The sequence below is a fragment of the Trichosurus vulpecula genome, chromosome 8, assembly GCF_011100635.1.
Source record: "Trichosurus vulpecula isolate mTriVul1 chromosome 8, mTriVul1.pri, whole genome shotgun sequence".
NCBI classification, from domain to species: Eukaryota; Metazoa; Chordata; class Mammalia; order Diprotodontia; family Phalangeridae; genus Trichosurus; species Trichosurus vulpecula.
The window spans coordinates 149,066,804-149,092,801 of NC_050580.1; the positions used below are offsets into that span (position 1 = coordinate 149,066,804).

The 25,998-nt window shown below is 41.2% G+C and overlaps 1 protein-coding gene across 1 annotated transcript in view; it reads left to right on the forward strand.

The window, feature by feature from the left end:
* Positions 1–25,998, forward strand: part of ZNF609 (zinc finger protein 609) — a 218,343-nt gene that overhangs the window by 18,798 nt on the left and 173,547 nt on the right. The window contains exon 2 of the mRNA XM_036734557.1: positions 16,299–17,172. Coding sequence (XP_036590452.1) covers positions 16,426–17,172 — 747 coding nt within the window. The 5' untranslated portion in view covers positions 16,299–16,425. The remainder of the gene's footprint in view (positions 1–16,298; positions 17,173–25,998) is intronic.

Below are 25,998 nucleotides of genomic sequence, written 5' to 3' on the forward strand. Positions count from 1 at the left end.
GAAGGAAACTAGCAGGCATGTGACTGACTGAAGGATTCACTTCAATTCAGCAAATATTTAATTGTCTGTTATTTACAACATTTTTGCAAGGTACTCAGTGCAATGCAAAATTTGGATAAGACATGACTTCTGTCCTTGTGGAGTTTACAGCCAAGCAAAGGGTTTGCTACAGAGTGCTTTGTAAGGCTGGGGAGTGTAGGAGGAACCAGACCTAGTGGGGAGAGATCATTACCAAGTGAGACATAACATGCCAGGATTGTAGCTTTAAAAGCCAGAAGGGATTTCAAAAATCACCTAGTCCAACCTTATTTTACAGATGAGTGAACTGAGGCTCGAAGGTTACACAGTAAATGACAAAGCTAGGATTTGAACCTAGGTCTTTTGATGACAAATTGAGCACTTTTTTAGTGTACTTCTTTAAGGAGTAGGTATCATTTTTATTTCTTAGAAATTTCAAGTGAAGAGGGTTGACATTGAAAACTTGGGTAAGGAAGGGTATGAACAAAATGTTAGAAAAGGGAAAGGGTGGAATGTAGATGGAAAAGGCAGGTCACCCAGTTTGGCTGTAGTGTAGAGTACCGGGAGAATAGTATAAGAATGGCGAGAAGACAAGGTAGTTCCAGACTGCAGAAAGGCTTTGAATGTTAGGTTGAAGAATTGGAACTTTTCATGATAGGATTGATTATGAGCTTCTGAGGGGCTGTGAGGACTATAGACTGCTGAGTTTCACTTCCATACTAAGCAAAATAATGAAATCATAGAATCATAGAACTTGAAAGATCTTTAGATGTTGTCATGTCTGACCCCTCACTTTGCAGATGAGGAAACTAAGGCACGGAGATGTTTTTAAGTTAACATTCATTTTAAAATTTTTTTAAAATTTATTTTTAATTTTCAACATTCACTTCCATAAGATTTTTAGTTCTAAATTTTCTCCCCCTCCCTTCCCTCTACCCTCCTCAAGACAGCGTGCAATCTGATATAGGCTCTGCATATACATTCATATTAAACATTTTCACATTAGTCATGTTATAAAGAAGAATTAGAACCAATGGGAGGAACCACGAGAAAGGAGAAGCAAGACCAAAAAAAGAGAGAGAACAAATAGTCTGCTTCAATTTGCATTCGGACTCCATAGTTCTTCTTCTGGATGTGGATAGCATTTTCCATCTTAAGTCTTTTGGAGTTGTCTTAGATCCTTGTACTGTTAAGTAGAGCCAAGTCTATCAAAGCTGATCGTAGCAAAATATGTCTGTTACTGTGTAACAATATTCTCCTGGTTCTGCTCACTTCACTCACTGTCGATTCATGTAAGTCTTTCCAGGTTTTTCTGAAGTCGGCCTGCTCCTCATTTGTTATAGTACAATAGTATTCCATTACATTCATGTACCACAACTTGTTCAGTCCAGCTAGTTATTTCTTGAGGCAGGATTTAAATCCAGGTATTCCCGACTTAAAGGCTAGGGCCGTAACCATTGTACCGCACTGGTCTATACTGAATCTCTCTCATACAAAATTTATACTAAAGGACAGGACCATTCCATGTGTGTCTTATTTAAGCAAATATAATCTTTTTGGGAGTGTGGCTTCTAGGAGGAGGTTTATTTCCAACTACAATATGAGTAAAGGGGAGCCAGTCCTTTAGGACAAGGACCATCTCTCCCGGTGCTTAGCGTAGCGATGTGAGCGGAGCTGCTTAACGAACATTTAATTGAATTGACATTATTTAGTTTTAAATGTCTCTTTGATAAGGTTTCATGGAAATTGATGAGGAGACTTGGAGCAAGAAGGGACCCCACAAATGAGATAACTCGAGGCCCCGTGCCCAGCACTCCCTGAACTTCAATCTAGTGTCTTCAAGTGGAAAGAACAATGGATGTGGGGTCAGAGGGGTTCGAATTCCAGCCCTGCTGCCCTGTCCTTTCTGGGCTCCAGTTTTCTCATCTATAAAATAAATATTGGACAAAATGATCTTTCAGGTGCCTTCCAACTCTAAATCCGTTAGCTTTGTGATTTATCCAGCATCGTACTTTGTGGGTAATGAAGCTTAGGCTATACCCCTAGATTAATACATATTTATTAAGTATCTAGTTAATCACTAAAGCATAAATGCTTACTGTTTGTCCGGGGCATTGTGCTAATAGTAGAGACAAAAGTGAGGCAAGCTCTGCCCTCAAGGAGTTTATTTTCTAATGGGAGGTGGCATTTATGTGTGTATATGTAGGCATGTACAAAAAAGATATAAACTAATATTGCCCATGAAGAATCTAGTAGGAGTGTCCAGGGCTCTTTCCAATATACCATACTTGATAGCAGTGGGCAAGTTTGTCTTACCTCAGTTGTGGGCAAATGTTATGTTATAAACAGGAAATTAGATCAGGTTGATAAATAAATGGTAAGGAACAGAGAATCAGAGATTTAATGGGAATTTTGTAGATGACAGCTGGAGAACCAGGCAGGTAAAGGGACTAACCCAAAGTGATCAATGGGCTCTTTTGAGTGATCCTATTTAGGGCTTTTTTTTAAAAATAATATTTATTTATTTAATATTTTTAGTTTTCAGCATTGATTTCCACAAGAGTTTCAACTGCAAATATTCTCCCCATTTCTACCCTCCCCCCAGTCCAAGATGGCATATATTCTGATTGCCCCATTCCCCAGTCAGCCCTCCCTTCTGTCACCCCACTCCCCCCCATCCCCTTTTCCCTTACTTTCTTGTAGGGCAAGATAGATTTCTATGCCCCATTGCCTGTATATCTTATTTCCTACTTGCATGCAAAAACTTTTTTTTTGAAAATGTACTTTTAAAACTTTGAGTTCCAAATTGTCTCCCCTCTTCCCTCCCCACCCACCCTCCCTAAGAAGGCAAGCAATTCAACATAGGCCGCATGTGTATCATTATGCAAAACCCTGCCACAATACTCATGTTGTGAAAGACTGACTGTATTTTGCTCCTTCCTGTCCCCCTTTATTTAGTTTTCTCCCTTGACCCTGTCCCTTTTTGAAAGTGTTTGCTTTTGATTACCTCCTCCCCCTATCTGCCCTCCCTTCTATCATCTTCCCCTTTTTATCTCCTTCCTCCTTTCCTGTGGAGTAAGATACCCAATTGAGTGTGTATGTTATTCCCTTCTCAGGGAATCAGATCTGATAAGAGCAAGATTTCACTCATTCCCCCTCACCTGCCACCTCTTCTTTTCCAATGAACTGCTTTTTCTTCCCAATCTTATGCGAGATAAGTTACCCCATTCTATCTCTCCCTTTCTCCCTCTCTCAGTATATTCCTCTCTCATCCCTTAATTTTATTAGATATCATTCCTTCCTATTCAGCTCACCCTGTGCCCTCTGTCTATATATGTACATATATATATACACACACACACATATATATATATATATATATATATATATATATATATATATATATGTATGTATGTATGTATATTCCCTTCAGCCACCGAAATACTGAGGTCTCATGAATTGTACACATCATGTTTCCGTGTACCGAATGTAAACAAAACAGTTCAACTTTAGTAAGTCCCTTATGATTTCTCTTTCTTGTTTACCTCTTCATATTTCTCTTGATTCTTGTGTTTGAAAGTCAAATTTTCTATTCAGCTCTGGTCTTTTCACTGAGAAAGCTTGAAAGTCCTCTATTTTATTGAAAGTGCATATTTTGCCTTGGAGCATGATACTCAGTTTTGCTGGGTAGGTGATTCTTGGTTTAATCCTAACTCCTATGACCTCCAGAGTATCATATTCCAAGCCCTTTGATCCCTTAATGTAGAAGCTGCCAGATCTTGTGTTATCCTGATTGTGTTTCCACAGTACTCAAACCGTTTCTTTCTGGTTGCTTGCAGTATTTTGTCCTTGACTTGGGAGCTCTGGAATTTGGCAACAATATTCCTAGGAGTTTTGTTTTTGGGATCTTTTTGAGGAGTCCATCTGTGGATTCTTTAAATTTCTATTTTACCCTCTGGCTCTAGAATATCAGGGCAGTTCTCCTTGATAATTTCTTGAAAGACGATATCTAGGCTCTTTTTTTGATCATGGCTTTCAGGTAGTCCAATAATTTTTAAATTATCTCTCCTGGACCTATTCTCCAGGGCAGTGGTATTTCCAATGAGATATTTCACATTGTCTTCCATTTTTTCATTCCTTTGGTTCTGCTTTATAATATCTTGATTTCTCATAAAGTCATTAGCTTCCATTTGCTCCAATCTAATTTTTAAGGTCATATTTTCTTCAGTGTTCTTTTGGATCTCCTTTTCCATCTGGCTAATTCTGCCTTTCAAGGCATTCTTCTCCTCCTTGGCTTTTTGGAGCTCTTTTGCCATTTGAGTTAGTCTATTTTTTAAGGTGTTATTTTCTTCAGTATTTTTGGGGTCATCTTTAGCAAGTCATTGACTTGTTTTTCATGGTTTTCTTGCATCACTCTCATTTCTCTTCCTAATTATTCCTCTACTTCTCTAACTTGCTTTTCCAAATCCTTTTTGAGCTCTTCCATGGCCTGAGACCAGTTCATGTTTTTCTTGGAGGCTTTTGATGTGGGCTCTTTGACTTTGTTGACTTCTTCTGGCTGTATGTTTTGGTCTTCTTTGTCACCAAAGAAAGATTCCAAAGTCTGAGACTGAATCTGAGTCCGTTTTCGCTGCCTGGCCGTGTTCCCAGCTAACTTACTTGACCCTTGAGTTTTTCAGCAGGGTATGACTGCTTATAGAGTAAAGAGTACTTTGTTCCAAGCCTGAGGGAATGAGCCATTGTTTTCAGAGCTATTTCTATACAGCCAGCTCTGTCACACCAGCACTCCTCCTTCCCCAAGAACCACCAACCTGGACCTTACTGAGATCTTAAGCAGGCTCTGCACTCTAGCTCTGATCTGCAACTTAATTCCTCCCACCAGGTGGGCCTGGGGCCAGAAGCAGCTGCAGCTGTAGTTCTGTAGCTGTACCACCCCCGCTGGCCCCCAGGGCAGTGGCCGAATGGCAAACTCTTTCCACTGTGTCCCCTGCAACTTTTCCCACTAACCTTCCCTGTTGTCTTTGGTGTTTGTGGGTTGAGAAGTCTGGTAACTGCCACAGCTCACTGATTCAGGGTGCTAGGGCCTGTACTGCCTGGGTCCTGGTCTGGTTGGTCGAGCCACAACACACACTGGGCTCTGCTCTGCTCCACTCCCAACACGGTGTGATAGACCTTACCCAGTGAGCATCCAGGCTGTCCTGGCCTGGAGCCCTGCTTCCCTCTGTCGTGGGTTCTGCAGTTCTAGAATTTGTTCAGAGCCATTTTTATAGGTGTTTGGAGGGTCCTGGGGGAGAGCTTTAGGCAAGTCCCTGCTTTCCAGCTGACATCTTGGCTCCGCCTCCTATTTAGTGCTTTTTAAAGTGATTTGCAAAAGGAGTTCCAGGCTTTCAGCTGGTGTAGGCCACTTAGTGTAATAGAAAGAGAATATTATTTTGGTAGGTTTAAATCTTCACTGGGCTCACTGCTTACGTGACTTTGGGCAAATCATTTGCAAAGTGAAGACTGGATGATCTCTGGGGTCCTTTCCAGCTCTAAATTCTCTCGTGCTAGGCAGTGAAATGTTCAAGTTACTGAATATTTACTAAAGAAACATTTTGAGAGACTTTGTGAATGAAGAGTGGTAGATGCCTTTTATCATGGGTAAGTGGCAAATCTGGGTGAGGGGAGGAGGAAAATTCCAACTACTGGTATAGGATGATGAGCTGCTAACTTAGGAATTATAAATTGTTCCCAGCAGTAGATCCAAAGTTTTTGTCAAGATGTTTGTCTTTTGTCAGTCCTTTGTCAAGGTGTTTGCTATTATTAGGAAAGGCATCAGAAGCAAACAAAAGAGAAAACAGACCATCCTTGTATAAAACTATGTTCCATCAAACTCTACAGCACTTTGTGCAGTTGTAATTGGGAGCCAGAAACAATTAAAGTGGATTGAAGGACTACCTTTTGAAAACATAGAAAAGATTTTTTTTTTTCAGTTTAGGAGAACTAAGAAGAAATGAGATTAGATTCCCTAAGATCGTGAGGCATGTAGATAGGTGAATATAGACTGATTCACCAAGTCTCAAAATTACGGCGCAACCCTGGAAGTTTAGGAAATAAATTTTAGGTATACACATGCAGTTACATTATGTTGTGTAGTAAATAAATGCATGGAAGTTGTTAACTCAAGAAGTGAGATACACACACACACACACACACTCACACACATAGGATTTGGATAAAATGATGAATTAAAAAATTCTGTAATAGTGGACCTTTATTTTCATATGTGATGTCATAGTTCTGTTAATCCATTATGAGACATAGAATACCTAGATGAAGTAAACAGTCAGAATGTCTAGTATGGAAGCATTTACTGACTTGGGTTCTTCAACAAGTGATTATAGAGGCTGGTTCAAATTTGAAAGAAGGCAGTGGTCTTTCCGATGCTTAGAAAAGGTGGTGACAACTTTATTATGGGCTCACTAAAAGACTTTTTGCAGAACCATCTGCCTATTGGGGTCCTAAGAAAACTAAGACAGTGTGGGTTAGTAAAATGTCCCAGGTAACTGTTCCCTATTGCCTCCAACTATGCTTTTAATAATAGACAGGAATGTCAATTCAGTGAACATTAAATGCCTATTTATTTTTCCCTTATTCTCATATCCGGTCAATTTCAGGACAAGCAGAAAGTAGTGACCCTGGAGTCAGAACACCTGCTTTCAATTCCTGCATATAACTTTTACCTCTTTGACTTGTAAATGAATTGTTTAACCTCTCTGGGATTTATTTTCTTGTCTGTAGTATGCTGGAGTTGGGTAGACAGCCTCTGAAGTCCCTTCTAGCTCTAGCTCTGTGCTCTCAATGATCTCCCCTAAACATCCCTTTGTCAAAAAGTTATTCTTTACTCTTTTCTCTCCCTCAACCTCATAGCCAATCAGATGCCAGGTTTTAATCTGGTATATCCAGAAAGTCTCTCACCTTTACGGGCACTATCCTTTTTCAAGTCCTTACCACTTTTGCCCTGACTATGGCACTAACACAATTAGTTTCTCTGCTTCTATTCTTTACCCGCTTCAGTACATTTTTCACATCACTACTAAATTAACATTCTTAAGACATAGGTCTAGCCACATCACTCTGTTGCTAAAAAATTTTTAGTGGCTCCCTATTGCTTCTAGGACAAAATGCAAAGTCCTCAGCCTGACGTTAAAAACTCTCCACAATCTCATTCAATCAGTAAGCATTTTTAAAGGACTATGTTAGCCAGGGGTGGGAAACCTGTGACCTCAAAGTCACATGTGGCCTTCTAGGTTCTTGGGCATGGCTTATTGACTGAGGCCAAGTTTTACAGAACAAATCCTTTTATTAAGGGAATTTGTTCTATGAAGTTTAGATTCAATCAAAGGCTTGAACTTGAGGACCTGGAGGGTCACATGTGGCCTCAAGGCCACAGGTTCCCCACCCCTGTTATTAGGCGCTATAGGAAGGGCTGAGGTACAAAGAAAGGCCAGAAAACCTCCCAGAAAATCAAAACCAGTCCTCAAGATTACATTCTTATGTGGGAGACTGCATGCAGACAACCATTGACATACAAGATGTATGAGTACATGGTAAGGAAATCTCAGAGGAAAGGTACTAACTGCTGAGGGGGCCTGAAAAAGGCCTTCTGCAGAAGGTGGAATTTGAACTGAGTGTTGAAGGAAGCCAGGGGAACTAAGCATTAAGAGATGAAGAGGGAGAGCATGGGAGTCATCCATTTAAAAAGCTTGGAATTAGGAAATGGAGTATGAGGAACAGCAAATCACTGGCTAATGTAGCTGGATGGTTGGTGTTCATGGAGAGGAGTAAGGTGTAAGAACACTGAAAAGGTGATAAGAGGACAGAAAGTGAAAGGCTTCATTTTTGAAAAAAAATTAATTTATTTTTAGTTTTCAACATTCATTTTTGTAGGATTTTGAGTTCTCAATTTTTCTCCCTCTCTTCTTTGCCTCCCCAAGACAGCAGGCAATCTCATATAAGTTATACATGTGCCATCATATTAAACATATTTCCACATTAGTCATGTTGCAAAAGAAGAATCAGAACAAAAGAAAAAATCACTAGAAAGAAAAAAGAGAGAGAAAATAGTATGCTTTGATCTGCATTCAGATTCCATAGTTCTTTTTCTGGATGTGGATAGCATCTTACATCATGAGTCTTTTGGAATTATCTTGGCTCATTGTATTGCTCAGAAGAGCTAAGTCTATCAAGGTCGGTCATCACACAATGTTGTTATTACTGGGTACAATGTTTTGGTTCTGCTGACTTCACTCAACATCAGTTCATGAAAGTCTTTCCAGGTTTTTCTGCAGTCCACTTGCTCATCATTTCTTATAGAACAATAGTATTCCATTACATTCATAGAATCACAACAGGTTCAGCCATTCCCCAATTGATGGATACCTTCTCAATTTCCAATTCTTTGCCACCACAAAAAGTTTTGTACATGTGGGTCCTTAGTGAAGGTCCTTAAATGACAAATAGTACTATATATTTTGATCCTGGAGGTAATGAGATCTTAAATTATGGTTTGAATAGGGAAACAATTTGGTCAAACTTATGTTTTTGAAAAACCTTTTGGCTACTGATTGGAGTGGAGAGAAGAGAACATAGATAAGAGATGTGGTAGAGAAAGAAACTATAAAATCCGGCAACAGATTGGATATATGGGGTGAGTGAGAAGTCATATAGGACACTGAGTTTGTGAGCCTGGGTGACTGAGAAGGGGGAGAGTTCCCTTGACATTAATAGGGAAAGTCAGAAGAGGGAAGCTTTGAAGGGTGGGAGGGAGGATAATGAATTCTGTTTTGGATGTGTTGAGTTTGGGATGCCTATAAGACATTCCATTTGAAATGTACAAAATGTAGTTGATGATATAGGACTGTGATGGTAGCAGGAGAGAAACTAAGGTTGGATATATAGATCTGAGAATTATCTACATGGATAATTTAACCCATGGGAGCTGATGAGATCACCAATTGAAGTAGTATATACATAAAAGAGAAGAGCATCCAGGACATACAGTATTGGGGCAGGGTGAGATACCCACTTGTTTATTTTCCTGACCTGGTTGAAAAAACTCAGCAAGGGAGAATGAAAAAAGATTAGACAGATAAGAGAACCTAGAGAGACAGATCAGAGTCAGAAGAGCTTAGAGAAAAGAGAGGAAGGGAGAATGAACAAGTGTGAAATGCATAGAAGTCAAGGATGGGGATTGAATAAAGGCCATTAGATTTGGAAATTGAGATCATTAGTCACTTTGGAGCAAATAGCTGAATGCGTGATGGAATGGGAAGACATTGCAGAGGTTTTAGAAGAATGAGGAGGAGGAGGAAGTGGAAGAGGAAAGTTATAGGCTCCCTATAGTAGTATGTCTCATATGAGCCACTGTATTGGTTGTCATTACCCAATTGTTTTTCTTTGTTATAAAGGAAGCATAATTCTAGGGATGGTGTGGTATGTAACCAGAAATGATTGTGAAGTAAAAATAAAAACCATCAATACAACTTACTTTTAAAAAGTAATACGCTTTTAAGAAATGTCTGATTGAAGAATTAATTAGAAATCACTCCATTCTTGGAATTCAAAGCATTTATGTATGAGTACACTTTATATTAAATCTCAATAGTTATGCAACTATTGTACATGATCTATATGCAGGGTCTGCACCTATGTCTTATAATCTTGCTCATCCTAGATGGAATTAGTCCTTTGTTTCTTGGCTCACTTGTAGATAAGCCTTAGTAATGAGTGTCCTTTTTTTATTTTTAAGAAGTAAATGTCTTTCAATCTGTAAACATTTATTAAGCCCCCACTATGTGCCAGGCTCTGTGCTCAGCATTGAGGATACAAAGAGAGGCAAAAGACAATCCCTGCCCTTGAGCAATTTTAGATGAGACCATGTGCAAACAAATATGTACAAAGGAAGTTATATAAAGGAGAAGTAGGAAAGGCATTTGAATTAAGAGTGGTTGGGGAAAGCTTCCTGTAGAAGGTAGGCTTTTAGTTGGGACCTAAGGGGAGCCAGGGAGGTCAGTAGTTGGAGTGGAGAAGAGAGAGCCTTACAGGCATGGGTTAGTAAGTGACAGTGGATAGAACTCTGGCCTTGGAGTCAGGAGGACCTGAGTTCAAGTTTGGCCTTAGACATTAGCTGTGTGACCCTGGGCAAGTCATTTAACCCTGCTTGCCTCAGTTCCTCATCTGTAAAATGAGCTGGAAAAGGAAATGGCAAACCACTCCAGTATCTTTGCCAAGAAAACTCCAAATGGGCTCCGAAAGAGTTGGACATAACAACAAAAGGAATCCAGGTTGGTCAGTATTCTGGTGGAGAAGGAGGGAGACCTTCTAGGCATGGAGAACAGTCAGACAGAATACCCAGACTTGAGAGATGGAGTGTCTTGTTCTTGGAACAGCCAGGAGGCCTGTGTCACTGGATGAAAGAGTACATGCCAGGAAATAAGGTATAAGAAAACTGGAAAGGTAGGAGGGATCTGTAGGCTATGAAGAGCTGTGAATACCTAGCAGAGCATTCTGAAGGAATAGGAGGGGATAGGAAGCCACTGGAGTGGGGGGCGGGGTGGGCCGAGTGGTAACATGACTGGGGTCAGGGGTAGGGTAACATGACTGTTTAACTTTTAAATTGGTGAGTTGTATAATATGTAACCCATTCTTTGTGACTTTAAGCTACACAGTTGGAGGAACGGGCATTTCCCTCTCCGTAGGTCACACTTCAGCAGACCTCACCAACTGATGAAATTTCCACAGGCAACACCAACAAGAAACAATCAACTTTAGTTTAAGACTCCTGTAATCACTTGGTGGCTGAATGGAGGATGGATTGGAATGGGGAGAGACTTAAGGCAGGCTGACCCACCTTCAGGCTTATTACAGTAATTTGGGTGTGAAGTGATGAGTTCTGCACTAGAGTGGTGGCAGTGTGAGAGAAGTGGGTGTTTTTGAGAGATGTTGCAAAGGTGATATTGACACTCCTTAGCAACAGATTGGATATGGGGGAGTAGAGTGAGAGATGGTGAGGAATCCAGTATGACCCTTGGGTTGTGAGCCTGAGAGACTTGGGAGTATGGTGTTGCCTTCTACGATAACAGGAAAGACGAAGACGTAGGGAAGGAAGGTTGAGGGGGAAAGATAATGAATTGCATTTTGGACATAGTGAATTTAAGATGTTTGTCGGACAATTCAGGATGTCTGAAAATCCAGTTCAAAATGTCTGAAAGGCAGTTGGAGAAGTGAAATTGGAGGTCAGCAGAGAGATTGGGGCCAGAAAGATAATTAAAGGAGATGGTAATTAAATCCATTGGAGCTGGTGAGATCACCTAGTGAAATACTACAGAGGGAGAAGAGAAAATGCCCAGGCCAGAACCCTGAAGAGTACCTATAGTCAGAGGGTATGATTTGGAGGAAGATCCAGCAAAGGAAACAATGATATGTTAATTCTCCACATGAGAGTGCTTATAGTGGGTCCATTTTGCATGTTGTAAATGCTTTCATATTAAACTGAACAAAAATTGTGCTTGCAAAACTGCTCTTCTACCTCCACTCCTGTCACCACCCTCCTTTCCCTGTGTTGGCAGTTTGTTACATGAAGCAGATCAGGGCTCATAATCCTTTTTTGCTGAAGAAAGATAGCATATGTAGACCACTGAACTGGGCATATGCGTTATTCTAGGGGGTTTGACCCACACTGGGACTTGTGGAAGCCATTTTCTTATCACTCTGTCCTTAAATGATACAAATGGGTGAGTCCTCCTTTCTGTTCTTTTAAATGGGTATGTGCTTTTTTATCTCATCCCGATTTGTGGGACTAAGCTGTTAGCCCTGGTAGTTGAGATGATTCAGTTCCTTTTGTTGCAGTAATTAATGAAACTAATTAAGGGAGGGACCTATTGGGAAGTTGATTGTTTCTTGATGGTGTTGCTGGTGGAAATTTCATCAATTGGTGAGGTCTGCTGAAGTGTGGCCTGTGGAGAGGGAAATGCCTGTTCCTCTGTGTGCCTTAAAGTCACAAACAGTGGCTTACATATTATACCACTCACCAATTCACTGGGTCAGAGGATCATCGACTTAGATCCAGGAGGGACCCCTAAAGGCCTGCTAGTCCAGTTCCCTTTGTTTTAGTGTACATGAGTAAACTGAAGACTTAAGAGCTTAATTTGTCCAAGGCTACAAAAGTCTCAGATGTCACAGTAGGGATTTGAACCCAAGTCCCCTCGAGACAGTCAGTGTTCTTTCACTCTGTCAAGATGACTCAGCTGAAGCTTACTTAGTAGATGAGCTTAAGTTGAACAAAAGACAGTGTTATATTCCAGTGGTTCTTTGACTGTTTACAGGGTTACCAAGCCCTGCAGAAGAAACAGAGTTTACAAGAAGGGATTTGCTGTCCCATAGGATGTTGTGTCTCTTCCCCCCTCCCTAGTTTGGGAAATTCAGAAGACAGGTTCTAGATATTCAAAGAAAAACTCCACTCTTGGTTGTTCTTTCCCTTACCTCTAAGTCTCAATTGATTTGAACCTGAGTAGAGCTTGACTCTTAGTTGACCCATGACTTTATGGTGTACACCTTGAGGTTTGGAGTAACTTTAAAATAAAGAGGTGATGAAATTCACTTGTAGGTCATGTTTGAGAGAGGAAAGGACTGTTGTTGGTTTTCTTTGGCAGTACTCAGGTTTGCTGAATGTCTGCCATCTGCCATTTGCTTTGTGAGATCAAGTCTACAAGGACCACCTCTTTTTTTCTTTGGAAAATTCGGTGTGCTTAGTAGCAAGGATCATAATCACACTCAGTGTTCTCACAAGGTTCAATTTTAGAACAAGAGCTTTGTGAGGCTAATAACACAAACTTAGGTTTGCATTGTTTTATTCTATTTAGTTGTGTGATCTCATTCTTCCTTTACTTTCCATGACCTTAGGAAGGGTAGATATTACCACTTTATGGAAATGCCAAAATCCTAAGATTCCAGAAGAAATTGAGATGCACTGAAATAATTTGATTAAGGTCATATTGATCCCCAGTGGCAGAGTGTGGGCTAGATCTTAGCCCTTCTGATGTTTAGTCCGAGGCTGTATCTATTATGCCATATTGATTCCCTAGAAAAGAATATAAGCTATGAGATACTGACTAGGGGAACATGTGCGCTCTCTCTCTCATGTGTATGTGTGTGTGTGTGTGTGCATATTTATATTCTGTACAGTGCCTAAATAACAAAATGTCCTCCTTCCAGTGTACCTGGTTTCTGTCAAATGAGATATGTGTAAAAGTATTTTATAAACTTTAGAGTGATATGTAAATGCTAGCCAGCTAACAATTCACAGCTTGAAAGAAATAGGGTGGAGGCATGGGATTTTTATATTTAGATAGTTCTTCAAAGGGAACAAGTAGAGAGAACCTCCTTTTGAATTTCTCTAAGAATAAGAATTGACTATATAATTTTTTTTTTGTGATTTGTGATTATTTTCCCTCGTAGTCCCGTGTGAGGATTGCCATAGTTCCTTTATACCTGAGTAATAGATGGTATGACTGTTATCTCCATTTTGCAGATGAGGAAACTGAAACCTAGGGTTTGCTTTTATTTGTGGTTACGTAGACACCATAATGACTGGATTAACAAAGAGTGAGTCAGCTTAAACCAGAGTTTCTCCACATCAGGTCAATGGATCCCCAGGGAGTCTGTGGGTAGATTTCAAGGGGGTCCATGAATTTGGAGGATTTTAAATTTTTTATTTTTATAATTAGGTTTCTATATAATTGCCTTGATTTGTAATCCCATATATTGTATGAATTTAAAAACACTATTCTGAGAAGGCGGTGCATAGGCTTCACAAGACTTTTAAAGAGCTCCAAGACATACAAAAAGTTAATAATCTTCAAACCCTTCTGGCATAACAATATTTCATTTACCTTGTACTTTACAGATTACAGAATGCTTTTCCTCACAGTTATTCTTTGATGTATGAAGTGCAAGTATCTCAATCCTTATTTCATAGATGAGGAAATTGAGTCTGAGGTTAAGTGACCTACTTGAACTTAATAGGAAGGTAAAGAACTGTAGGTAGGAAGGAACTTTTTTTCCCCCAAAATGAAATTACTCATATTTGGACATGTTATTTGATATCTGTGCTTTCTGGGCACATGTGGAATGAGTAAATGGAAAGTTTCTCAGTTGGAACACTCACTGAGAAGCCTTGGTCATGAAATGTATGCCTTCTGAGATCGATGTTGGCATGTTCCATGGCATCATCTGGGAAAATGCATTGTCCAGATACAAGGGACTCGTGAGTATACTGGTAGTAGTGATTTCAAATTGCAAGCCATTTAGGTATAAAAACTGACTTTCAGAGCGGGTGCTAGGATAACAGTTTCAAGCTTTTGGTGTTGTGATGGATCACTTCATATAGACAGGGGTGAGAGTATGTGCTTTGGGGTGTGGAGAAGGGACAGTAGAGTGATCACTGTACATCTCTTTTACTCCCCATAGGCACATGTGGGCAGGGAACAGCTTTTCAGTGATCTCAGCTGTAGGAACAAAGCATAAAGGGTAATAGCTGGCAAAGCGTAGCAGGGAAAGGACTCCAGAGTCAGGTAGACTGAGCTGGTGGTTTTGTGGCTTAGATCACTGTGTTGTTGTGCTCATTCCAAGACAGAAAGTGGATTATGGTTAGTCTGTGGGAAAGCGAACAAGGAAGGGAGGAAAATCTGTACAATACCATTTGAGAGCTTAAAGTGACTTAAGGATTTTATAGGGCATTGATTCTCCTGATTCTGCACTTTCTTTGCCATTGATAAAAGAGGTTAGCGCTTTTCATTTCCAGCTTGCATGTTACCACATCTCCCGGGGTTAAAAATCTCCTTAATGATCTGTCAGAAAGTTGATTATTAGCTGTATAGAGCCAGGGATGTTGCAGAGAGCAGATGGGGAATAGTTTGATTTCCACTGACAGGCTGATTAAAAATCCTTGGCATTTTTACGGTAATGTTTGTATCTTTAGAGGTGCACCACCAGAATCACTACTAAATAGCCAATCCTACTGGGATTGGGAAGTTGAATTTTAGCAAAGTTGGAAATTACTGCTTATAATACAACTTGCATGTTTAACATCATAGGAGGACAGTAGCTATTCAGAAGATACTCCATTTCTACATATATTCTTCTGGCCTTAAAAGCCTGCTCTCAAACTTGTATCCTGGTCACATTGGATTTCTGGATAGCTACCTAGCTTCATTGTCGAGGACAGCTTCCTTATAGGTATTTTTTTCTACAGCTGGTTCTCTTGTTGAGGTTGTGTGTGTGTGTGTGTGAGAGAGAGTGCATTTTTTTTGCTTGTTTGATCGATGACAGTATTTATTGTCTCAGAGATCTCTGTGTAGAACATAGGATTGAGGCAAGAGGAATTAGGGAAGTGTGAATAATGCCGCCATAGAGGCAGTACTGATTTAAATTCCTATTAACTGAAACTGATTGGCTGAATCCTTTGTTAAGGTGTATTTCTTGAAGCTTGCCAGCCAGTGCTCTTGGTTGTCAGGTGTTTTTTTCCTTTTTACTTACATTTTTTTTCTTGCTAGTGTTAGTTGTGAGTAAGATGGCTGCTTCTTCTTCTTCTTCTTTTTTTTCTTTTTTTTTTTTTTGCTTCAGGAGAGTCATGGGGAACATTTGTAGCTGAGACCTGCTCTGCTAGTGGAAGAACCTAAAAACATTTAACTGGGCTTTAGATAGCCAAATCAGCCAGCCAACAAATATCTATTAAGCACCTACTGTGTGTTAGATGTTGTTCTAGGCGCTGGAGACGCAAATGCAGAAAGGAGGATAATATGGACGATGTTATAGTTGCTCAAATAATTGAGCACGAGGTAGTGACAACAGGAGTGTAAGAATGACGTCTTGATGGCTTCATGAGCTGTGACCTGCTGGGGCCCGTATTGATTGAAGGACGATTGCCAGCTGGCAGCAGTGGTAGTATTGAGACTATCAGGGATGGAGGGAACTGACGCTAAAGGACATTGAGTGTAAGATTTATCACAGAATCAAATTAGGCCGTTGAAAATGCTGTGCCCTCTCTGGGGAGGTAGTATGGATGTTGATTTTGCTCTGGGCTTATGGTATGAGTCGAATCAGAAATACAAAGTTAACCTGTTTGTCTTGTCTGTCTTCGTATCTAAAATGCCCCCTTAGGAAGGGTCCTTTCCATGTGGAGACTCGCAGCAGGTTTCAATTGTTTTTTAAAACAACTTTTTTTGTTTTCTCTCTTCTAGCAATGATGTTGTCCACTGGGCATATTCTGAAGATTGTTACAGGTCTGAGAAAATAGCTACAGCTGAAAATCTGAAAGCTGGGGGCAAGGAAGAGGCTTGAATCTCGAGGTGGGACGTTGACACTAAGATGTCCTTGAGCGGTGGAGCCTCCGGAGGGAAAGGAGTAGATGCAAACCCAGTTGAAACGTACGACAGTGGGGATGAGTGGGACATTGGAGTAGGGAATCTCATCATTGACCTGGACGCTGACCTGGAGAAGGACCAGCAGAAACTGGAGATGTCAGGCTCAAAAGAGGTGGGGCTGCCAGCCCCCAATGCTGTGGCCACACTGCCGGACAACATCAAGTTTGTGACCCCAGTGCCAGGACCACAAGGGAAGGAAGGCAAATCAAAATCCAAAAGGAGTAAGAGTGGCAAGGACAGTGGAAAGCCTACCCCAGGGGCTTCCTTGTTCACAGCAAGTGAAGGGGCATCTGGTAAGAAAGAAGCTCAGGGACGCTCAGGGGACGGTGCTAATGCGGGAAGCCTGGTAACTGCTATTGCCCCCAAGGGTTCAGAGAAGGCTGCTAAGACATCCAGAAATGTGGCAAGCTCTAAGAAGGAGAAGGAGAGTAACTCATCAAAGAGCAAGAAGGAGAGAAATGAGGGAATGGGGACTTGTTCAGAGAAGGATTCTGGGGTTCTTCAGCCTCTTGCGCTGGGAGGACGGAGCAGCCAGTATGATGGAAGTGCAGGGGTGGACACTGGAACTGCAGAGCCACTTGGGAGTATAGCCATTGAGCCTGGGACAGCACTCAACCCTTTGGGAGTTAAGCAGGAGCCAGAGGAAGGGGAGAGCGAGTGCCGTCCACTGAAGAAAGTCAAGTCTGAAAAGGTAAAAATTGTCCACATGTGGTGGCCTGCATTATACTAACTGCCAAAAGCTGTGTGTACTCTCTGAGAGGTCCATTTATTTGTTCATGGTTAATGGCCACTAAAAGGTCAAAGCAGCTGGAAGTGATGGTGTAATTTTGTCCCAAGTTGTAGGATTCTCTGTGGGTTCTTTAGATAGCATGGGCATTTTGGGAACAGTTTCTCTTCTTGAACCCAGTTACTTGCAAGGATATAATTTCTTTTGGCTGAAGTTGAGAACGTTCTTTTATGTTCTGGAGCCAAGCCTTAGGTGTTTGATGCTAGAAGCTGGTATCACCTTCAATGAGACCCAGTTCTTTCTATCACTTAAGCTGTAGGAAAGGGCCAAAGTGAGAACTGGACTTGGATTAGGTATACGTGTAGATTGAAAATGTGGATTTTTAAGCAAGACCAAAAGTTTTGTGGGGACCAGGGTATGGGTTCTTTTTCTAATGAAGTGCAAAATGAGGTTTGGGGATGGGGACTTGAAAGGCCAGAAAGTATTGGCACTGTCTGATAAAGCCTAGGCTGGTGATAATGGACAGATCAGTGTTCTGTGAAGGGGTTAGGCTTTGGGAGAATCTATGAATGGAAATAACAATGTTAGTGCTCCAGAGGCAGCTTTTTTTGTGCACTGAAAGAATTTGTTGCCTGGCCAAATGTGTCCCACTCTGGATACCTCTTTTTCCCCTTGCAGTGAGAGCTTCCTCATTACTTAAGCGCTTCCAAAGGAGTGTTTCTTTTCCTTCCAGGTGGGCTTGGGAGATGAGCCTATAATCCTGGGAAGAGGAGTCGAGCCTGTTATCTGGGAGGAGGGACCCAATTCACAAAGAGGACATCTGAGTTTGGGGGTCAGGCTTCTCCCATACCTTACAGTTTATTGCAAAAAACAAAAAAAAACATTTGGGTGTCAGAACTGTGCCATTGACTCTTGCTTCTCTTTTTGCCCTGTTCACCTTGTACTTTCAGCAGATCCCAGCAGATGCAGTATAAGTCATTTTCTCTGTGATTACATCAGCTTCAGGAGACAATGCTTATTTCTGTATGTGTTTAATAAGTAGATGTTGGATGTGTTATGTCATGGTGGTTGGTGCCCCTTTATTACCTAGAGTCCTTTGGGCACTACCCTTCTTTTGCTAGAGGCCCAGACCAATATAACTTGTCAGTATTTGAGCTTCTCTGATAGTAGGACTATGAATTTCTCTCAGTAGTGACCCTTTTAAGTGGCATCTGCAGTGGTTGAGGTGGGTTTGTGCTGCACAGATGCTTCAGTGCACATCATTCTTTTCCAGCCTCGGTACTAACATTATTTGTCCTGTTGTACGTGTGTTTTGCCCTTTCTCTAGGGGCCCGTAGTTTCTGTTGTGTTAGGAAGTCCCAGAAGTGGAGGAAGTGCTTATTTCTGCCCCAGACTCACTTGTCTGTTCTGTGTAGCTGTCTATACTCCTGCTGTGATCTTGTTAGTCAGGAAACTCTTGCCCCACATGTTCTAAATTACTTCTCGAAGAGTTGCAGAGACCAGTTCTCCCGGTACTGAAAAGGGCCTTCGTCGTCTTCTCGTCTTGTATCACTTTGCTGACAGTTTCTGATGAGCACCTGTGTGGTCCTTGCTTAGTTGCAGAGTTGCTCTAATGTCCATGAGTGAAGGGCTCCAAGCAGGAGGCAAATGTAATGCATAAATATGTTGAAACTGGCCGGGTGGCTGCTGTCCAGGGAGTGGGGCCGAGAGCAGCTGTACATCCAGCTAATGACATTCCTTGGTGCCAGAGAGATTTAGCTTTTGCTAATATAGCCAGTATTGAAAGTGCCTAGCCTTTCAGTGAGCCTGTGAGAACAGGGTAAGGTGAGGGTTTGGGGAAGGGCCAGGGCCGGGGGAATGGGACACAAAGCAACTAGACTTCAGTTTCTGGAAGAAGGATGCAATTGTTAGAGGGAGCTTTGGAGGCTCTGCTGTCTGGCACCACCATGATGAGCAAGTGACCTCTTCCTCAATTCAGGCTGAGTATCTACAGTTGGAGGTGGCTTTTCGCAAGCTTCTCTGGCTTTTAGATAAACAATTATTTAAATAAATATGAAGAAGTTGCTATGGAGATAAACACAAAAGTACAAGGAGTGAGAGCATTTCTGGCACAGGAGAAGGAAAGCAGGGCTGGAACACAGAAGTTGAGGAACACATGAGAGAAAAGCCAAGAAGTAGGTAGTAGAGAGTTACTTCCATATGACACAAGAGCTGGCACAGTACTGTGCATATAATAGACACTCACATTTTTTGGGAGTGTTGGTAAGATAGCTCACTGGAAAAATTGTGAGAGTCTCTTTGAAGTTCTATCACTTGCCCCATCCCCCAGGCTGTTCGAGATAAGAGTGTCCATTTGGGAGCCAGGGCTGTTTTTTGTATACTCAGGCAGCCCATCTTGAGGGATAATTTATCAGAGTCCCTAAAGCTTAGTTTAGTTATGGAATTAGATACTGTGAACCAGGAACTTTTCATTTAAGTAATAAAGAGGAAAAATTCATACCTCAATATGATTTGCTAGGCTGGGTATCTAGGCTAGCTAGGTTATTATTATTAATATTTTTTTTAATTCTGAGATTGAATTTCTCTCTCCTTTTCCCTCAGGCTGAAAGTTTAGGGGACATACATGGGCCTGATCCTACTACTGATTGGCTCTGAAGCACTGACTTGGACTGTTTAGGCATACTGATGGTAACTCTCCTCCCATGTTAATGCTTATCAGCATAGCCCACTGCATCTCAGAAATTCCAGCGCTCAAGAGATCCAACACTCTCAGCCTTCCAATGGTAGCTGGGATTATAGGCGTGCACCATGACTAGTCACTAATTTTATTTTTTAGCTTTGAGAGGCAGGAAAGAGAGATTATGGTGTAGAAGTGCCTCATCTGCACCTTTAACTGCTGAGGCAGTGTTCAGACTACTCGCCCCACCCCCACTACTCAACTTCTGCCCCCAGCCCTCTTCAAGGCATCCATACCTATACTTTGGTGAGTGAGTGAGAGCATTTTTCTATATGCCGTAGGTCTAAGCTACTTGTAGAAAATGTTGATAAAAAAGTTACCTATGTGTGTATATTATATGCTCCCAGAAATATTTCCCCTTCCCTGGGGCATAAGAATGATCAAGTGTGATTTCTAGCAGCCACTGCTGGCCTTAGTTGTTAGTGAATGCCACTGTTTTAAAAACTTATTGCCAGCTGAGGAGGTAGGGGAAGGGAATGTTAAAGAATAAACAAGAGACCTTTAGATTCTTTCCTATTCACTTGGCTTGGCTTTGACTGATAGGTTGTTTTATGGGAGCGAGGGGGTATGCCTTGCTGTCCTTTCCTTGTGCTGCCATTCTGACAGGCCAAAAAAAAAAAGGTTTACAAAACACAGAAAGGCAGTGATCTATGTGTGCTAGATATGTCAGGGCCAGGTGCTGGGAGGCTTTGGGAAGTGTTACCTTTTCCTCAAATCATATAAAGTAGCCAGTCTGGTGAGGAAAGGACTTGGAAATTTAGAATATAGATTAATGAAGAAAGCCTTCATTTACCCCTTTTGGCTTGTTTTTGCTTTTCAGGCTTCTGAAAATTCCATTTGTGTTTCTATATCTTTTTTGTGGCATTTTTGAGCTCTCTTTTTCAGTTCTGTCCTGTTTCCCTTGGCTTATGTTTCTTGGCTCAGGCCTCCTATTTTATTGCCTTCAGGTTGCCCAAGAGAGGTCAGCCTTGTGTCTGGTAGTCTAGGAGTTTGCAGACCTTTTCTGTAAAGGGCCAGATGGTAAATATTTTAGGCTTTGTGTGGCCAAGAGGTAAAATCGAGTATATTATGTAGATGTACCTTATATAGTAATGAGAAAAAACAGATTTCCAAGAAGTGTTTATTGACAGAATTTGAAATCTAACAACAGTTGTATGACGTTGTAATGTGGTGTACTAATGAGAAGAATGGCATTCTTTTTCTTTCTGTTAATGTTGATCTGTAATGATATTTTACATATTTTATCTTTGAAAATGTCTTTTCATGCAGATAGGTATGGCCAAATACTGATACCAGTCCATGAGCATATGAACCAAAAAGCTAATATTCTTAAACAAGTTAATTTTCTCTGGACATGTTTATTTGGCTACTGCAATCAAACAGTTTATTAAGTCATCGTCTATAAATGACTTTTCTTTCTCGGCTAACAGGTCACTCAGAAACTTACTTTGGTTGCAGTCTCATTTTCTATTTTTGTCAAGAAGTTCTGTTACGAGGAGATATTCTATTTTTTAATATTTCTGACCTGTTGCTTTCCTTTGAGTTGGGAATACTTTCATGAATGCTTAGTCTGGTAATGTGATTGGAATATTGTATGTCCTTCGTTTTTGAAGAGGACCAATGACGTCATAAGGGTAATGACTTGTGGGTGAATTGCATTTAAATGAGGCAGAGCCTCACAAAGTCATCATCCTGATTTTCTCCTCCAGTCATCAAGAGTCCAGCAGCAACACAAAAATTATATTCTTTTAGGACTGTTATGGTGTCATTTCACAATAAATTCAATGCTTTGCCATCCAACTTGATGACAAAATAACCTGTATACTCTGCCATAAAAGCACAACATTCAAAGCCTAGTTTTCTTGGATATGTGCTTATGATTTAAAAAAAAGAAGTCATGGTACAATGATCAACACACGTGGCACTCAAAATGCTATGGAGTTACAACATTAGAACAACATTACTGCCGTATGTGGTGTGCTGAGCAGCCCTGCAAAGTAAGGAGAGGACTACATAAGGTTTCTGTTGCACCTACTCAGCTATGCTGTTGTGGTGGGAAAGCAGCCATAGACAATATGTAAACAAATGGCCATGTTCCATTAGAACTTTATTTATGGACATTAAAATTTGAATTTCATATAATTTTCACATTACAAAAGTACTTTTGATTTTTTTTTAACCATTTTAAAAATGTGAAAACCATTCTTAAGTCATGGGGATGTACAAAACAGGCAGCCGAGCGGAACTTGTCTCACAGGTTGTAGTTTGCCAATCCCTGTCCAGAATTTCCCTCACATTCTACCTACTTCTTAATCTCTTAAATTTTGGTGGCACAATCCTGCATTATTGCCTGGAGACAGTTGTTATTAGAATACTTTATTTTGTGGAAAAAAAAAGCCTCTGAATTCCCTATATGGAACTGAGTTGTCCTCTTGGGGAAGGTACTTGTATAGATAGAAAAGCACCTACCTACCTGAGTAGTTCTTTCCATTGAGGTTGTGTCTTAAAATCAGTTTATCTTAGAATTTTGGAGCTAAGAGACTTGGGAGATGAGTCCAGCCTGATTTTACAAATGAGAGGTTAACTTGCCTTACTCATAGCTAGTTAGTGACGGTCCTAGGCCTGGGACTATGTATTTCTCTGCAGAAAGGGATGGATTTTTGAACCTTCATTAGCACTAGCCACAGTTTTTAAATAAATCGTTTAATGAAAATTTAAATTAATCCACTGGTTTTTCTCTACTATTTGGAGCCTTGGGGATTGTTTTTTACATTTTTAACTATGCTAATGAGATGTTTCACTGTTCTCAACCTAAGGGTTTTCTTAGAAATGTGTGGCTTGAGGCTGAGGCAAAATGGTGGAATAATAGGAAGTAGTACAGGGAGCCCATTCTCCCCCAGACCTTCTCCATACAGATCTAGAAAATGACTAAATCCTGATGGGAGAAATCCAAAGAAAGTGACAGTGACTCAAGTTATTTGTCTAACCCAGGTTGGCATAGGGAGTTTAGAGAGGTCCGTGGACACTGGGGACGGGGACAGGCCAACAGCATGCTGCCCTTGGAGCACTATAATGCCCAGGGAGTACGCGCTGTACACTGAGGCAAGAAGAGTTCTCAAACCCATACTGGGACAGAACTAGAGCTAGACTAGAGCACAGCAACAGCGCCAGGAGCCAACTATCAGTTTTGTCACTCAGTTATCCAGTTCCAAATCACAGATCTGGGGTGGACTGAGGGAGGAACTAGTGCCTAGGAGTGGCAGTCTGAGGTAGGGGGTCCTGGGTGGTGTACCAAGAAAGGGGAAAGTTCCGAAGCAAGAAGCAGCAGTATGGCCCAGACCCTAGAAGCAGAGTGTTGTTTCATTTCCAGTATCTTAACAGCCTGCAGAGGAATAACCAGAGCAGGAATTTCAGACCAGACGGGGAGCCAACAATTCTGTCATTCTACCAACAGAGCTTTCCAGCTGGCTGATTGGGGCTGAATCTGGCAGCATTCTCCTGTTGCTCAGACAGACCCAAACCCAAGTCAGGAACTCAGACCAGGGGGACAGTGATCAGATTTTGTCCTGGGTCATACCATTTGGAGAGCACAGAAAGCTTGCCAGGTCCTCAGAGTGTCCCTGAAATCCTGTAATAACACAACATTCAGCATCCCAAGAAAGGACAACAGGATCAGCCCAGACCTTCCTCCAGAACTGTGGCAAATCCCAGCCCTAGCATCACATCCTAGCTCAGGAAGTAGGTTGGAAGAAAGAGCAAACAAAAAAAGAATCCCACCATAAAGAGCTATTATGATTGTGGGGATGCTCAGGAAACAAACTTAGAAGAAAAGATGACTCCAAAACATCTACAAGTAAGCCCTCAGAGAAAAGCACAGATTGGGTATACACTCAGTTAGCATTCCTGGAAGAGATGAGCAAGAGTTAAAAATTATTTTTGTAAATGAAATTAAATGTTGGGCTAATGTACCTAGATATCCCATGGTACCAAAGAGAGAAAGGTATTATGTCTTAAGTCAACAAGTGTTCATTAAGCAACTACTACATATTAGGAACTGCATACTAAGTGCTAGGGACACAAAGGCCAAAAAAAAAAAAGCTCTCAAGGAGCTAAACAGTATAATGGAATAGAAAGTCTTGTGGGATAAAATGTCTTAGTGTATAGAAAGCTGGCTTTAAAGTGGGAAAGACCTGAGTTCAGATTCTGCTTCTGGTATGTAATATTTTTGTCCTTTGCTTTCTTCTCTATATTATTTCACTTAAGTGATCTCATCATCTCTCAGAGATTGTTATCATCTTTATGCTGATGATTCTCAAATCTGCTGGCCTAGCCCTAATCTCTCTGCTGACTCTAGACTTCCATCTCCAATTGCCTATTGAACATTCCAAACTAGATGTCCCAGTAGACACCTTAAATTCAGCATAAATTAAATAGCTCATTTCTTTCCCTCCACACTCTCTCCCTTTTCTCACTGTTTTGGTGAGGACCCCACCATCCTCCTTGTCACCCAGGCTAAGTGTCATCCTTGACTCTTTTTGCCTCCACCTCCGTATCCAATCTGTGGTGAGGGCCTAATTTACCTTTGTAACATCTCTCACGTACGCTCTCTTCTCTCCTGACACTGCTATGACCCTTCTGCAGGCCATTATTGTAATAGCCTGCTGATTGGTCTTACTGTCTCAAATCTCTCCTCATTCGATTGCCAAAGTAGTCTTCCTAAAGCATTGATCTCACTATATCACCTCACTATTGAATTAACTCCAGTGGTTCACTATTACCTCAAGATTAAATATAAAATCCTCTGCTTGGTATTTAAAGTCCTTTATAAGCTGGCCTTCCCCACTCACTTTTCCAGTCTTGTATCCCATATCCTCCCCTCCTCTTATTCTGGTGTTCAGTGACACTGGCTTCCTTGCTGTTCCTTGCGTGAAACGCTCCACCTCTTGGCGTTTTCACAGGCTGTCCCCCATACTTGGAATACTCTTTCCTCATCTCCACCTTTTGACTTTCCTGAAATTCCAGCTAAAATTCTACCTTCTTCAGGAAGCCTTTCTGTATTCCCCTTAATTGTAGTGCCTTCTCTGTGTTAATTATCTCGTATGTACTTAGTTGTTTACTTGTTTTTCCCATTAGAATATGAACTCCTTGAGGATAGAAATTGTCTTTTGCATTTCTTCGTGTTCCTAGTGCTTAGCGCTGTACCTGCCTCATAGTAGACATTTAATAAATGTTTCTTGACTCTGTCCCTGAACAGATCACTTAACTGTGCTCTAGGCAGCTCTTTAAGACTATAAATTACCAAAGAAGATGCAGACTTGCCTTGGTAGAGAAAATTTCCTCAATGGGAGTTCCTGGTGTTAATGAAATCACAGGCCCAGGCCTTATTCCTATCCCAAAGATACTTCAGCCTGTTTTCTACTTCCTGTGAATCTATTCAATTGGACACTTGAGTTGAAAGCTTTTTTAGTCTGAGTGAGAACCACCCTTTGCATCTGGCCTTGTAATCCATCATATTTACATGTGGAAAGCCAAACTACGGTACTCTTGGCAGATTGCTTCCAATATTCTACTGGACTCTAAACAGCCCAACTTGTCAGGACCATTATTAGGCAAGTAACAGTATTCTCTTCTCCCCCTTGATACAGCAGTTTGGCAGTAAATGAGAAAGAAGTCTTGGAGTTTTAGTGTTTCTTTCAACATTAGTAGTTAATGCCTTGATGTGTACTGGGTACTTATTTATCCTCGAACTGTTTTAGAGAGTGGCTGCTTGGTGGAATCCTTTCATAATGCAGATTTCTCCCTCTCCCCTCCCCCCTCTTCCGTTCTTCCCTTCCCTCCCTTCTTCCCTCCGGAAGTACTGAGATGTTAAGTGATTTGTCCAGGGTCCCACAACTAGTTTGTCAGAGGTAGGTTTTAATTCTTGGGTTTATTAGCTCAAAGGTCAGTCTTTCCCCGCTCAGTTCTAGTTTCTGGACTTTCTCGTGCTATCTCTTTCTGGAACTTTCCTCAGACCCTGGGGCCTCCTGGCCTGGGAACATCCCACTCTAAGGCCA